At 42.9% G+C, this 15,049-nt stretch overlaps 2 protein-coding genes across 2 annotated transcripts in view; one reads left to right on the top strand and one right to left on the bottom strand.

The window, feature by feature from the left end:
- Positions 1 to 10,214, bottom strand: part of Rdh10 (retinol dehydrogenase 10) — a 28,109-nt gene extending 17,895 nt beyond the window's left edge. The window contains exons 1-2 of the mRNA XM_020159701.2: positions 9,926 to 10,214; positions 8,107 to 8,342 (exon numbers count right to left, since the gene is read on the bottom strand). Coding sequence (XP_020015290.1) covers positions 8,107 to 8,342; positions 9,926 to 10,214 — 525 coding nt within the window. The remainder of the gene's footprint in view (positions 1 to 8,106; positions 8,343 to 9,925) is intronic.
- A 1,561-nt stretch (positions 10,215 to 11,775) lies between these two features.
- Rpl7 (ribosomal protein L7) lies at positions 11,776 to 14,761 on the top strand. Its single transcript, XM_020159703.2, has 7 exons — positions 11,776 to 11,890; positions 12,597 to 12,738; positions 13,024 to 13,190; positions 13,649 to 13,786; positions 13,896 to 14,005; positions 14,217 to 14,426; positions 14,698 to 14,761. The coding sequence occupies exons 1-6, from the start codon at positions 11,877 to 11,879 to the stop codon at positions 14,423 to 14,425; spliced, it is 780 nt and encodes a 259-aa protein (XP_020015292.2). The 5' UTR covers positions 11,776 to 11,876; the 3' UTR covers position 14,426; positions 14,698 to 14,761.
- The last annotated feature ends 288 nt before the right edge of the window (positions 14,762 to 15,049 follow it).

Genomic DNA, 15,049 nt, shown 5'->3' with positions numbered 1-15,049 from the left:
GGTAAGTGTGATTAAATCCTGAGGCCATGTGTGTGCTATGCTCTGCCAACCCTATGTTCTCAACAGTGGTATACTAACAGAGTGTTCAGTCACAATACAAGGACGTTTTCTGAAGTTACTTATTACAGTGAGCAGCAATATGCTTTACCTAGTCTGCATTTTCAAAGAAAGAACCAAAAGCATCCATCCTTTTAGTTATTTTCCAGTTATGCTTACATGGGATCTCAGCCTGAAAGGAGCTTCTAGGTCAGTGGATAAAAATTAGAAGGAAGGCAGAGTTCTTTGGGCAGAGTTCTTTGAATAACTAACTTACTATACTAACTTCTGAGATAAGAAATCACTAATTAAACCAAAAGAGATTAACACATTTTAATCTGATCCCTGCAGTTACAGACCGAAAACACTGGACTTAACTCATTCAGCTGAGGCAGGGAATGGTCCCCTATTCCTTAAGGGCTGTTAGATTCTGTCATACTCCAAAGATTAGTAACAAAGGGACCTTTTTACTAGGAAAATACTGGTTATGTGTGTAGGAAATAAGACATAAATCCACCCTGCCAGTACACCCCCTAGTGGAACTTCAGCAAAGTACAATTTGGGGGTCCAAAAACATCCTGGGTGCAAGTTGATATCCCTTATCCAAAATGTTTGAGACCAGAAGTATTTAAGATTTTATAGTACTTGCATAAGTATAATGAAATATCTTAGGAATAGGAAGGACTCAAGGAATGGGATTTATATATGTTTTATATATGCCTTATACACATAACCTGAAGGTAATTTTTTTTTCTGAAGGTAATCTTAAACAAATATTTTGACTGTGACCCCGTCATATGACATCAGGTGTGGAATCTTCCACAGTGGAATCATGTGGAAACTTTCAGATTTTGAAATATTTCAGATTTCAAATTTTTGTATTAGGGATCTTCAACCTGTATTTAGAACTTACACCAGTTTAAATGTCACATGTCTTCTACTTATTATTGAACATACCAAAACAAGCAAGCAAGCAAAGCATGTCACCTACACATTTATCTATATAGGCAGATATCTACATTAGAAAGAAGCAAACTGGCTATTTACCTCAATTGAAAGAGGATTAATTTTAGTTTCTGAGAGACCTAATGCATAAATTTTAGGTGAAACTGCTATTAATAGTCCTTATCTCAAAAAAAAATCTTAAATAAAAAGGAGTTTCTTACTTAAAACTTGAATTCTCAAGTGAGGTTATTAAATCACTAAAGTAAGCCACTGGAATTTGCCAAAGATCCTGAAAATCTGGGAAAAAAAAAGATTAGAGCAAAAAATTTAAGGGGAGAGAATAAATTCAGACAGGATGACTTTGTATGTTTACCCACAGGGTCTGTAGCTCTTCGGGAGGCCAAGTGACTCAATCCTGCAATGAATGGTTAAAGATTGCCAGGGGCACTCTCCATTCAGTATTTTTTGAAAAAACTATTAAATCAGTGCTAACATTAGCACAGGTTAAAGAATGCTTCCACTTAGACATGTTTCACAGATTAATTTCTACTTGGGAAGACAATGGATAAAGCCCTGGATAAAGAAATAACCAGAGAGGAAAGAAAAAATACTAACTTTGCTTCTAGGAATTGAGATAAATAGCACAAGTCATTCCATGATCAAAAAAAAAAAAAAAAAAAAAGGGTTCATTTCTTGAGCCAAGAACCTGATGACTACTCAAGAGGGACTGGCACCATAATATTTAAATACTATTAAGTCAACATGAAAGTATCTTGAGTTTGTGTTTTCTTTTATAGTAGTGATACACTTTTTCTAAACCATTCAACTTCTGTTGTCTCCCAATAAAACAGATCTCAAATGGCATAAGTTCTTATGCAAAGCAAGAGTATGTAGGACTCTCTCAGGCCACAGTAAGGAGTCTAGCCCAGCTGGAGTTGAGAGTAGTCCAGAGGACATAATAGGTGGTGAGCTGGGAAGTCTGGTAGAAATCAGCTTTGGAAGGCCCAGGGTGCTATACTAGCAGGCCTGGATTCCCACTATGAGCAATATAGTCAGGCAAGGGCTTTAAGCTTTAAGCATACATGTAACAAACTCAGTTTTCTTTTAGCTTACTTTAGGTTGGAGAGCAAAGACCAGAGCAGGAGAAGAAGTTTGTAGGCTCTTTTAAGTTTAGACAAGAGTTGACAGAGGAAAGCATAGGAGGTAGCAATGGTAAAGAAGGGATGAGTCTAAAAAGTACATGGTGGCAAAAGGACAGTCAAAATTTGGTGACCTATGAATGTATGCAGGATGGGGAATTGAAGATAATGCTCACGTTTTCAAGCTTGGTGATAAGGAACGCAAGAAGGGCAAAGAGAAGCTAATGCAGTATTGAGACATGATGATTGTAGGCCATGTGTGAACAGTCAATCTTGGGATGGCCTAGAAATTGTAGTTGAGGCAACTGAAATAGATCATCTAGTTAGATTAGAGGTACCCAGTGAGACTTGGTCTAAACATACAATACTAAAGAGCCAACATTTCAAAGGTGGGGAGGTTGAGAGAATTGGGAAGGCAGAAAGAGAAGTAGAAGAAAGGTGGCTTTTTATGAAACTAAAGCACTTGAGATTCAAAGAGGTGGTCAAATGGTCACATTCTGCAGAAAGATCAAGCTGCACACTGGATTTGGCAATGATGGGGCACACTATTTGTCCACAGCTTAGAAAAATTCAAGCATTGGGTCAGGTGTGGTAGCAAATGCTTATATTCCCAGGACTTGGAAGACTAAGGCAAGGAGGACTGCAAGTTCCAGGATAGCTAGAAGTATCTTCTACACAACTGATATAACCAGACATAGATTAGGACATATATCAAAGATATTGGGAAATTTTTCATATGAAGTAGTGTCTGGTTCCCTGACACTACTCACACCAGTTGTGTAAACTAACATTTTATCATACTATTTTTTTTTTTTTCCTGACAATACTGGGGTTTGAGCTCAGGCCCTTGCCCTTGTGCTCTACCATTTGAGTCATGTCCCCAGCCCCATATTGTAAATTTTGATTTTTAGGAACAGATTTGGGTGTAGCCTGTACACAGCAAATATAAAAATTCAAAATCCCATTAGCATGTGATCCTATTTTGTGTATACAGCACGCAGCTCCACATATCCAAGCAGCTATATCAAAAGAGATGCTCTCAGTTTTCAACTATCACTACGAGAATTCATATGACAAACTATTAATTTACAACTCAGTTCAAGATTTGAAGTCTTTATTCTAGTTCACTATCATTCTTATGCATATGACATTTACTTAATAACAGAAACCAGTTCTGGTGCAGAGTTTTAAAAATAGGCCATAAAGTCTAAGTTTAAAGTAGTTTTCCTAAGACAAGGAAGAAGTCTTCTAAAAAATATCAAGTCTTACAATTCTTAATATTATGGTATAGAGGAGAAAGTATCCAATGAATAGTTTTCTATGAATACTTTAGAAATGGCTTTTTAAAAATCCTAAACCTAAGAGGGCTTAAACAAAACTAAGTTTCTCTAACCAGAGAACAGAGGAATACAGCATGTGAGATTAAAAACCAGTAAATCACATAAGAACTTAGACATTAATGATCAGGGACCATTCATGAGATATTAGGTACAACCATAGCACTAATGCCTTAAGTGCTACATTACTCAGATCTAGCTGGTGGGCTTTTACTTTTCCTGGATGGATTTTAACTAAATAGACTTTAGACATTTGGATATAGATAAATGCCTAATTCAGTAATTAGTATTTTAAAACTGTGAAACCTTTTAAGTTAAGTGGTCTATTAATTAACTACCAATTATCTTGTCTGACTACCATATCAATAGAAGTAAATTACCAACTAGCTATCTGACAGATTTAGTCCTTTACCATGCAAAATTTCTTCAGAACATAAAAGGCCTAGAGTTAAATGCTTTTGCTTTCTTTTGGTTAATCAGGAATCAATTTGCTGCCCACTTATAAAGGCCAAATGTAGTAGCTCTTTGGTCAAAAAGATCTATACATAAACTTTGCCTTTAAGAAATAGCAGGCTAAAAACAAAATATGAAAAAGTAGAAATAGCAGGCTAAGATTCTACTCCCTCTTAAAAAAATAACAAGTGAGGCAATGTTAATATTTTGGGGGGAAATATGGGATTGCAGTTCTTGTATGGAGGACAACTTTCCATATTTCAAAATGGAAGACAGGTATTTCTAAGCTTTTATATCTCTGGGACATAGAGTGCCTACGTGAATCTATGCTAGCGTTAAAATGAGTGACATTGCTTTTGTTCTCTATAGCCCTGTCCTAACTGAGTATTTCATAGTAGATTATGCTGACAAAAACCTACCCTAGACCTACCACTTCCTGACTGGTGACCAAAAGAAGGTCCCTGGGGATGTGCTGGTGGTGGAACAACAGTGGAAGGTAAGTGTCACAGCAGACTGGAAGGCTGTCAAATAATGCCAGGTAATGTAAAAGCTTCCAAACTCTGCAGAAGTAGTATATGGCCAAGAAGTAAGGAAGGAATTACTGCAGAGGTGCTCTTCTTGGGGACTGGTCATTGGGAAAATGAACAGTTGCCATACAATCCATTTGAACTTAATTAAAATTAGCCTATTATTAGCATCTTTCTCAAAGAGTAGAGTACACTATGGTAAAAATGAGCATACAGGTGGGGCAGGAAGAATGCAAAAGTTGGGTAGGAAATAAAAGGAGATACAAACAATAACAAATGGGAACCAGTCCCATTTTGAAGTACCAATCTTACACAGCTTGAGTTATCCAACATGATGCTTACCTTTTGAAAGCTTGTAACACAGACTCACATTGAGTGTTCTCTGAATAGGTTATCTTCTAAATAGTTAAGTAGAAGTCTATTACATATAGTTAAATAAATATTTAGCATTTTGAGTGACTTAAGGATAGAGTTCTGGTCTAGGCAGCAGAAAACAAAAAGATGTGTGTAACAAACTGTCTTTAGACAACTTGCCATCTGCTTCAGAATTCAGAGCACATCTTTGACAAAGTTATGTGAAAAACTATGCACCAAATAGGAATAACAACAAATCGTGCAAGAAAATCATGGAAAGAAGAGCCTTCCTTACAAGCCATTTAACTGAAGCTTCATGGAAAATAAGGGGTTGGACTGGGAATGTAGCTCAATGGTAGCCTACTATGTGCAAGGCCCTGATTTTAAACTCCACAGCACTAAAAAAAGAAGGAAAGAAAAAGAAACAGAAAAAGAAAAGAAAAAAAGAAAGGGAAAGGAAGGGGGTTGAAAGAGATAGTCTCTAAGGATCCTTGTAGCTCTAATGTCCAAGAATGGTAGCAAGGGCTAGAGTGGGGAGAGGTTACATCAAAAACTTGAACAAGGCCTTAAAAGGCATGAGGAGTGGGGGTAGAGGAAGTTCTAGGCAGGGGAACTAGTATGAGGAATGGTTTGGAAGTGGGGCACCCATGGCTTTTCAGTGGAAGTCACATGGTTTTCTATTTCAACTACATGAACATGACTTTAGCTCTGAGTCAGGATCAACATACTATTTATTATTCTATGAAAACAGACATCAACTGCTACTTAAAAGTCTGGCTCAAGATGATCTGTTCAAATAATTGAATGAGCTCTTTGCTCTGATGATCTACTTTTAAAATCTATGGGCCAACTTCTTTTCCCCACCCAGGCACTCATTTTTTCTGGAAGGAAAAAAACACAAGCCAAGGCTAACACATCTTTGAAAACTCACCACTAACGTTTCTACTTAAAAGGACTAGGGAAGGCAAGCTGAATTCAAGTGGCTCTCAACATTAGTTCACCCTTCCCCTCCACCACTAAAAATTATAGTATACTTTTAAATTTTAGTTGCTAAATTTCAACTTCTCCAAAGGTTTGTAAGTCTCGGCAAGAAGTAAGAAATTCCAACATTAAAATGAATTTTCTGACTCAATATTGAAAATAAATTCTTAAGTTTAGATGCTTAGGGGAAAAACAGCTGGAGAATTCAGGAGCCTCCCATATTTTAATATGAAGTGACGTCATTACCATCAAGGCTTCCAAGAACTCCCTAAATTGTGTGGTTAAGCAACATCTTGAAGCACAGTGAGGACATGAGGAAGGTAATATATTCCTCCTTGGTATATAGATTCAGTTCCAGAATAAGCTTTCTGTTAGAGATTTGATTCAATTTCTCCCATATGCTAGAAAGTGGTCTAACACTGGACGTATAGAACATCAACTGATGTGCATTTTCAAAGCTGAGGCTGTGGATTTTCTTCATTTAGCACAGTCTAAATTAGCACTTACAATATAGGATGTCTAGGGAAGGTAAGCTGCTCTCCTGTTATGAGTGACTATGAATTTCTTTAAAAATCTAGTTACATTTGAAATTTCACAGTTAGCAAAATAATTATGCAGACAGAATAGTCAAGATAGTGAAACTTCAGAGTAGTTGGCGAAGGAAAAAGTTTATGGTTAGGAAATCGTGCATAATATCAGTCAGAGGTTATTGGGGGAAAAAAACAATCCCAGTGTCTGTGGTTCACACTAACCTATCAATGGCTGTGTACCTTTCTAAGGCTGACAAGTCAAATGAAATCCACTGGAGTTTCTGTGGTGGCTTCATCCTTACTTACCATTCTTCAAATATGGAAACTACACTCCACCTGCAATTTATGCTTGTCTTTTGTTTCAAATAGAGGCTGTTTTACTCAGAATTATAAACACAGGAGATTCTTGAGAAATTGTACTGCCAAGTTTATTTAGTTCGCTTTTACTCACCTAAAGCACACCTTTGACACTGGCTGCCTGTACCTATAGACCCGGTGGCAGCAAAAACCAACTCAATTCTCCACACCCACTGCATGCAATGACTGTGCATGCACATCTACACGCATGTCCTCATACAGGCACATTTACGTCTGCCTGAACTGTACATGGTGATCTCCTTACTCACTTAAAACATAGGTATGAGTTAGCTCAAGTTACTTAGATTTTCATTTCTGGATGTTGGAAACAAAGCTCAGGTTTAGAAATAAAACATTAAAATAACCATCTTTCAGAAAAGGCTTGATTGGATAAGCAACATCTGAATAAGTGCTTCTAAAGCCAGATTAAGTTAAGCAGTTGCTGAAACATTAATGAGGTTTGATATGGCCTATTTAGGAGAAACAGTTCTTTGTTGTGTTCTATTAGAAGACTAATCTGCCTATGAAAAAATAAAATCAAATCATTCCTCCTCAACTCTCTCTTTTTTTCCTACTGCTGGGAATTGAACCAGGACCTTGCACATACTAGGCAAGAGGTCTACTGAGCTATATCACCCAGTCCCCTTACCCTTTATTGGATCCTACCTATCAATAGAAGTAAAAGGAAAATATTGGGGGAGGGAGGGAAGCATGAAGTGGATGAATAGTGGAGAGACCTTCACATCTACCTTTATTAGAGATAATTCAGCGGGAAAGTTGTAGTTACTTTGGCCTTCCAAACAGCAGAAGCCCCTTGCCCCCATTCATAGAAGCTGACATTGTTGAAGTCCCTGGCACACCAGGTCTCACAACACTGTTCTCCTCTCTATGGTCCTACCAAGGTGTTTTTGGTTCTCATTGAGAAGGTCCTGAGATGTTCTCCTTTAGGAAAATGCTGTGGACACTGTGGATGGTCAGTGTGTGTTAAGTGACTGCTAGGGTGGTCTGACCACTCCCAGTGGACCACAAACGCTGATCTCAGAATCTCTGGCGCTTTCTAAAATGTGGCTGAGCAGTAATTTGGAAGCCTAAACTCTGACTTTAGGAATTCATAAGAACAACCAATGTTTTATACACTCAACAGAAAGTAAAATAAACAAATCCAGGGGTTTATATTTCCTCTTGTTATTTTTATGGCAATCTTTCAAACTACTTCACAATGTTCAGTATTCTACACTCTCAAGAAATACTGAATGGGGGGAGGGGTCGAAGGCAACAATTTAAGAGTAACCAACATACAGTGTAATTTACCAGGGGAGAATAGCTCTTAAGGAGGCTTTGTGGTGAAAGTGTGCAGGTGGCTTTCAGGCTGGCACCAAAGTCTCTGCTTTTCAACCTTCTCGTTGAGGAGGGCCCAGGAATTAAAAACAAGGATGTTTATATTTACCCAGAAGTGTGCGTGGCAATTGACCATCATGGTTCTCTCAATGAGCTCATCGGGACATTCCAGAAGGTGATGTCCAGAGACCACACCAGCATTATTGACCAGGACTGAGACCTCGCCAACCTCCTTGCGCACCCTTTCAGCCGTCAGGTAGACATTCTCCCTCTTCCCCACATCACAAGTGTAGGTAAAAACCTGCAAGTTACAGTGGGGCAGAATTTCTTCCTCACCATTCCCAGCTGTCCTCAGAATTCCAGATGAGAAGGAAAATGGAACAGAGAAGGGGGTGCAGAAAGTGAGTCACATGGCAATCAGTAGGACAAAGATCACGCAAAGCAAAAATACTACAGTGAGCTTCAAATTTCTAACACCACAATGCTTGCCAATAACTGAACTTACAGCTGCCTCCCTCCCCCCAAAGTCTTTGGGAATTACAGCAATTTACTGGATAACTGTGCTTAGGGGAAAGTCATGTGACTGTGACAAAGCCCAATACAAGTAGACCACATGGGATCAGCTTGCTGGAGCTAAGGACACCTGCGAAGTACCGGCTCAGCCCAGAGAATAACACATTACCCATTCCTTTTTAGGAGAGAAGGGGAGGAAACAGTGGTCAGAAATGGCTCTTACTATCTGGTACAAGCCCCCTCAACACAGAAATTCACTTCCAGGCTCACGAATCAAACCTGTAAATAATAATCTCAATTCATCCAAGCCGAAAAATGGATCTAAAGTTTTTCATGAAAAAGTGGAGGCCATTGCTTTGTTCTTACTGGATAGTTGACACTCACAAATCAAGTTTACAGGTAAACGTGTACTTTTACCACATAGGAATTCAAACAGCTTAAACCTTAAATTCCCTTCCCTGGAACATGAATACTGTTATCTTTTAGGTTTGGGCAGGGGCATAAAAATCTCCATTTGCTACCTCTCCATAGTAGCATTGAAATTTAACATTTCAACCTTAGATCCAAAAGGTAGGTTCCAGTAAGTTTAGTAACAAATGATGGATATGGGGAAAAGTGATGCCCAAGTCAAGTCTTCATACAGTTTGATGTTTTCCCTGGAAATGAAAAATGTCCCAAAGCAAGAGCCATCAACAAATTTCCTGGACCAATGGTTAAGATTAATTATAGAGTCTCCACTTAGGAGACTCTAATTAGGCTTTTTAAAAAGTCTCAGATTCAGGCTAGTTAATAAGTACACAAAAATGTAAATGGGGGAGGGACCAAAACTATGGAAGAAGTTCACAGTGAAGCTGAAATCCTTCAAGCTCTTTCGCAAGAGGCAGGGCAGCTCTCAATCATACTTAGGGGCTGTAACTAAAACACTTACCACTGGCGAAACAATGTAATTATTTTCCCTTGGCTACAGTTACAGCTAAACCATCAATACTGCCTGAGTCTAAGAGTTTGGCCTGCAGAAACACAGATACATGCTTCGGTCCGTTCTGGAAACAACTTCCCAGAGACTCTTTAGTTTCTACATGCAAGTCAGAGTGGGACATTTCTTCAGAATCCAAACCTGTGGTCACAAGATCCCTCTGCCTTCTACTGCCCTCAGAGGATTTAGGAAACCTGAGAGTTGTCACCAGAGAGACAGGACCTTCGTTAGGGCTGGGTTTGGCACACTTTCTCCCTTCTAATACAGAGGAGATCATGCTCTTTTATCAGGGGGCAAATTCCACTCGCTGTCCAGACCGGTGTGTGGGGGGATGTTCTTTTCCTTGAGAGCAGGGCTGAACATGACAGTGGGCTTTGGGGACGGACGCGGGGTGGGGGGAGGTTTGATCCAACAATGCTCGGGCGCGGGTGCGAGTTACCTTGCAGCGCAGCGGCGTCGGCCGCCTCCAGGTCGCGGTAGATGTGGCGCACCATGCCCGCCGTCTCCTCGTTGCTCTGCGTGTTGATGTCCCAGAGCACCAGCAGCGCCCGGCGCCGGGCAAACTCCAGAGCAAAGAGGCGGCCCAGGCCGCTGCCGGCGCCGGTGATGAGGCACACCTGGCCGGCCACGCTCTTCTCCTTGGGCCGCACCAACCAGCGCGCGGCGGCCAGCACGAACGCCCAGAGCACTTTGAAAGTGACCACGAAGAACTCCACCACGATGTTCATCGCGACGCCCGGGGCCCCGCACGAGCCCAGCGCCCGTGTCCGCGCCCACCCCGCGCCAGGCAGCCCAGCTCCGGGTCCCGAGGCGCTTGTCAGAAGGCTGCGCCCCACGCCCGGCCCCGAGGTGCCCGCCGGGCTGGAGTGCGCGGTGCCGCTCCCTGCTAGCGCGGGGCCACTCCCGCCCGAGTCGGTGCGGTGGCCCTGTGCAATGCCAGCCGCGGCTGTCGCCCGGCTCGGCGCCTCCTGCCGGCGGCAGCCCGCCTGTCCCGGAGCGCAGGGTTGGCCGGTCCCGCTGCAGCGGCGGTGACAGCCGTGAGTTAAGCGACGCGCGCTGCGCTCATGGCCAAGCCGCCGCCTCCCGAGTGTCCCCGAAGCCGTGCAGCGGCTCTCTCTCACCCCGGGGGCTGGGCGCGCGGAGGAGACGGCACCCGGCGGCCGGCCGCCGCTGGAGTTGTCAACTTGACCCAAGTTGAGAGGGGGTGGGAGAGTGGGGTGCGGGGCAGCGGAGCGCCGGGAAGGGGCGACTCGCTCGGCGCAGGCAAGCGCTGCCCAACGGCTTGCAGCTGCCCCTGCGATCTCGTGTCCCCCTGCCCTGCACTCCCCGCGGCTGTCACTCGGGCACCGGGCTCCGGAGAGCAGCGCCGCTTGCAAGTCGGAGCGCTCCCGGCCGGCTCTGAGCGGGCTCCACGCTCCGCGCTATATAAACCGCGACCGGGAAGAGCCGGCGGCGGCATCGGCCCTCCCTCCGCTCGGCCCTCCCCGCCCCCGGGCGCACCCCGCCCCCGGCCCAGCCTCCAGCCCCCCGCCCGCCCGCCTGCTGTCCGCCGAGCCGCGCGGGGCAGCCCCTCTCACATGGCGGTGGCCGCTGCCTCCAACCCTCTTCGCACCTCCCTTCGCGGCACACGCCCCCTGCCGTGGGTTGTCCCGCCTGCGCCTGCCGGGTCCCGTGCTTTGGGGAGCCGCAGCCATACTCCTTTGGCCGTCCGATCCCCGCTCTTCCCAGTTTCGCCACTTTCGTTAGCCAGGGAACTCCGGACGGCCCCGCCTGCAATCAGGCGCTGCGGAAGACAGCCCTGCAGGCTGACGGGGTGACAAGGACCTCGGTAGCGCGGCAAAGGGAGTGTCAGGGTCTGTGACAACGGGTGGCAGAGAGCAGGGAAGACTTCGAGTCGCAGCTAGCCGCCTGTGGAATGTGGCCCCAAAGGGTCTCGTTTTCCTGGCCGGGATCTCTACCGCGGTGGCTGCCCAGAGTCCGAGTCGGGCATCGCCCTCTCGCTGTGCGGGCCGTGGAGTGGTGCATGCTGGGACTTGTAGTTAGCACTGAAGAGGCGAATTTTGGGTTAAATTAGAGCGTGGATCTTGAACCTAATCCTGTCAACGCAATCTAGGGATTAGGACCCTGAGCATGTCAAGATGTCAGCACTCTTTGCTCGTGAATTGATTAAAAAGTGTAATCGATGCGTTTATTTTTGTCATCAAAATTTACCCGAAAGTTGATTGGAAGAGACTAAATTATGAAGTACTTAATTTTACGTCTGCAAGGTGGGCTCTCAGTCTGGGCTCTTTTCCGGCTTATCCTAGGACACCTACAAATCGTGGGACTTCGCTCACAGTCTTTAAGTGGTCAGTGCGCATGCGCTGACTTCCTCTTTTCCGGCTGGAACCATGGAGGGTGCCGAGTAAGTTGGCTCTCATTTTCTGCAGAATCCTCCTCCATCCCCGAAACTAGACGCTTTTCGCCTCACTTTTTTCCTATATGATTATAGTTTGTGCCTTTGCCCACTTACCTGTGTGTTTGTGACGCTCCGTGACATCAGTGGAGACCCCAGGCTAGGATGGGATGCGGGCGGCCTGGGGGCCGAGGCTTAGGAAATACAAGGAAGGAGGTGTGAGAGCAGAAAAATGTGCAGAACTCACCACTGGGGAGAAGGTCCAGTCCTTGGTGGAAGGTCTTTAGAGCGAGGTGCGGAACCCCCGAATTGGGCTCGTCCTTGGCAGGCAGTCGGCCTAGGCTTCTTGACCGGCATGCCGTCGTTTTGCACATGTGGAACTTGAGAGTTAAGCCAGACTGGTGCTTTTTTTTTTTTTTTTTTCTTACAAACCCTAGGACTTTTCGCTAGAAGTAAGTGTTTAGTACCAATTTTTAGTTCAGTACGATTTGTTAAGTTTTATTAGTCGGGGACTGGGATTGGTGCTAGGGTAGGTGTATTTAAGATTACCATTTTAGTAAAGCATGTTAAAGGTGAAGGTGACTGGCTTGAAGAGCACGCTAGCTAGATCAATTTAAGATACCCGTAGCTGTGGCCAGTGACATTAGGTACAGCACAGTGCTGGGAGGTTACTGGGCTGTGGATAGCAACAGCTTTCGTTGTTTGCTAATGACAGAGAGAAGAAAAAGAAGGTACCTGCTGCGCCCAAAACCCTTAAGAAAAAGGTTCCTGCTGTGCCAGAAACCCTTAAGAAAAAGCGAAGGAACTTCGCAGAGCTGAAGGTAAAGCGCCTGAGAAAGAGGTTTGCTCAGAAAATGGTAAGTAGACTTTTAGAGGCTCTTGGGTGGAAGAAGCCTTGTGGTTGGGATTGAGAATGAAGAGAATGTTTTTAATGAGATTTAATTACTGCAGTACTGTACTGAGCATGTGTTTAGTGCTTCCTAATGTGGCATACTCAAATGAACATAGGATCTGTGTTTTGGAATGTTGCTGCATACTGTGGCCAGAAAAAAGTTTCAAGAGAATGGTATTTTAATATGATTGGTATGGCTAATTGTGTTTGGGAGTTAAAAAGTCATGAATAACTGGTGATTTGTTTTCAGCTTCGAAAGGCAAGGAGGAAGCTCATCTATGAAAAAGCCAAGCACTACCACAAGGAATATAAGCAGATGTACAGAACTGAGATTCGCATGGCTCGGATGGCAAGAAAAGCTGGCAACTTCTACGTACCTGCAGAACCCAAGTTGGCGTTTGTCATCAGAATCAGGGGGTAGGCTTACTTTAAACTATTCTCTGGTTATAAGAGGAAAAGTACAAAACCCCACTAAAGTTTACACTGATTCTCCATCAGTGGAGCAGTGTACCTAGAAATGGGTTTGGTTGCAAGTCCTGTGCTCAAAGCTCCTATCCATTCCTAACACAGGTGGAGTTGTGTCCTGGCAGTTGACAATTAAAATACACTGCCATGTAAAAGTGGGAATTAATGAATAAAGACCTTTCACATATTAAGGTTATTTGGAAAAGAGGCAGGTTGGTAGAAGTGATGGAATAATTTTCGAACTGAAAGGAAATACCAGTGATCGGAGGTCTTTGTAACAAGAGCATATTCCCATTCATTTAGATTGAATTTGAGAGTGGCCTATTGTGGTTAATTTCCTGTCCATTACTGATATAAAAAAAATGGCTGAGAAAAACCAGATGACTATATTTGGTCCCTTTTCAATGCAGTATCAATGGTGTGAGCCCGAAGGTCCGCAAGGTGCTGCAGCTTCTTCGCCTTCGCCAAATCTTCAATGGCACCTTTGTTAAACTCAACAAGGCTTCAGTTAACATGCTGAGGATCGTGGAACCATATATTGCATGGGGGTAAGTCTTACTTCCTTTGGTTTCCATTTATTAAATTGATTACATGGCAAGATGATTAACTGCTTTAACAGTGGTCATTCTTACATGATCATTTATGCCTGTTTTTCAGGTACCCGAACCTGAAGTCAGTAAATGAACTAATTTATAAGCGTGGTTATGGCAAAATCAATAAGAAGCGAATTGCCTTGACAGATAACTCTTTGATTGCTCGCTCTCTTGGTAGGTTCTTTGGGGGGAATTTGATTAGACCAAGGTGGTATTTTCTGGCCTCTAGGGGACTTACATTTTTCACTATTAGGAACCTTCACCATGTATTTCTATAATGTTTGATTAGGGTTAAAGAAAATACAAGATTTTAGGCTTGAACAGTTCATAAATAAAACCATGTGTTAGAGTTTAATAATCATTAAGAAACCTTTTAAAATTTCAGGCAAATTTGGCATCATCTGCATGGAGGATTTGATTCATGAGATCTATACTGTTGGAAAACGCTTCAAGGAAGCAAATAACTTCCTCTGGCCCTTCAAATTGTCTTCTCCACGAGGTGGTATGAAGAAAAAGACAACTCATTTTGTAGAAGGTGGAGATGCTGGCAATAGAGAAGATCAGATCAACAGGCTTATTAGAAGGATGAACTAAGGTGAGAGACTGCAGCCTGGGAGAATTTTTTTTTCCCCCCATTAAGTTTGGAAACTTAGTTGAATTATAATCGGAATTTTTCATTGAGAGAAGAATCTGTTTCACAGGATTGCTTGGTTTGTTACTTTTGAGGACCTTTTTAGAGGGAAAGAAACCCACCCTCCTTTATTTAAAAAATGGAAAATGGGTGTCCTTAAAGTGTAACAACTGATAACTGTTTTATGTAATTTTAATTGCTTGAGTTTTAATAGGTTTATGTTTTTTCCTTTCAGATGTCTACCGTGATATTTTTCTAATCTGGTCAGTTAATAAACAGTGACTGCTGGCAAATTGAAATGTGTTGGTGACTCTTTTGTTAGCCTGTCTCTTGTTTCTCTTAACTGTAGTAGTAAATCTTAATGTGTGATAAAATTCTGTCAAATCATCAACGGTCCATTCCATGCAAAACCAGGGTTTAATTTGTATTTGTAAAAAAATTTTGCAGTGCTTAGTTGTGCTAAGGAACTGATGCAGTGTGCAACATACCTTGCTAATTTTTTGGCACTTACCAGTTGGAAATTCCTATTCAAAATATAAATTTATTCCTGGTCCTGGAAGTTATTTCTTTGGATCAGTGAGTTTCTT

This window comes from Castor canadensis, chromosome 3, assembly GCF_047511655.1.
Source record: "Castor canadensis chromosome 3, mCasCan1.hap1v2, whole genome shotgun sequence".
In the NCBI taxonomy this organism is placed as follows: Eukaryota; Metazoa; Chordata; class Mammalia; order Rodentia; family Castoridae; genus Castor; species Castor canadensis.
This window is presented reverse-complemented; position numbering and strand designations above follow the sequence as displayed.

What these genes read in the sequence shown, in the direction of transcription:
- Rpl7 (XM_020159703.2), top strand. An exon ending in GAACCATATATTGCATGGGG is followed by an intron (nt 13,787 to 13,895) that starts GTAAGTCTTACT and finishes CCTGTTTTTCAG; the next exon opens with GTACCCGAACCTGAAGTCAG. An exon ending in TTTGATTGCTCGCTCTCTTG is followed by an intron (nt 14,006 to 14,216) that starts GTAGGTTCTTTG and finishes TTAAAATTTCAG; the next exon opens with GCAAATTTGGCATCATCTGC.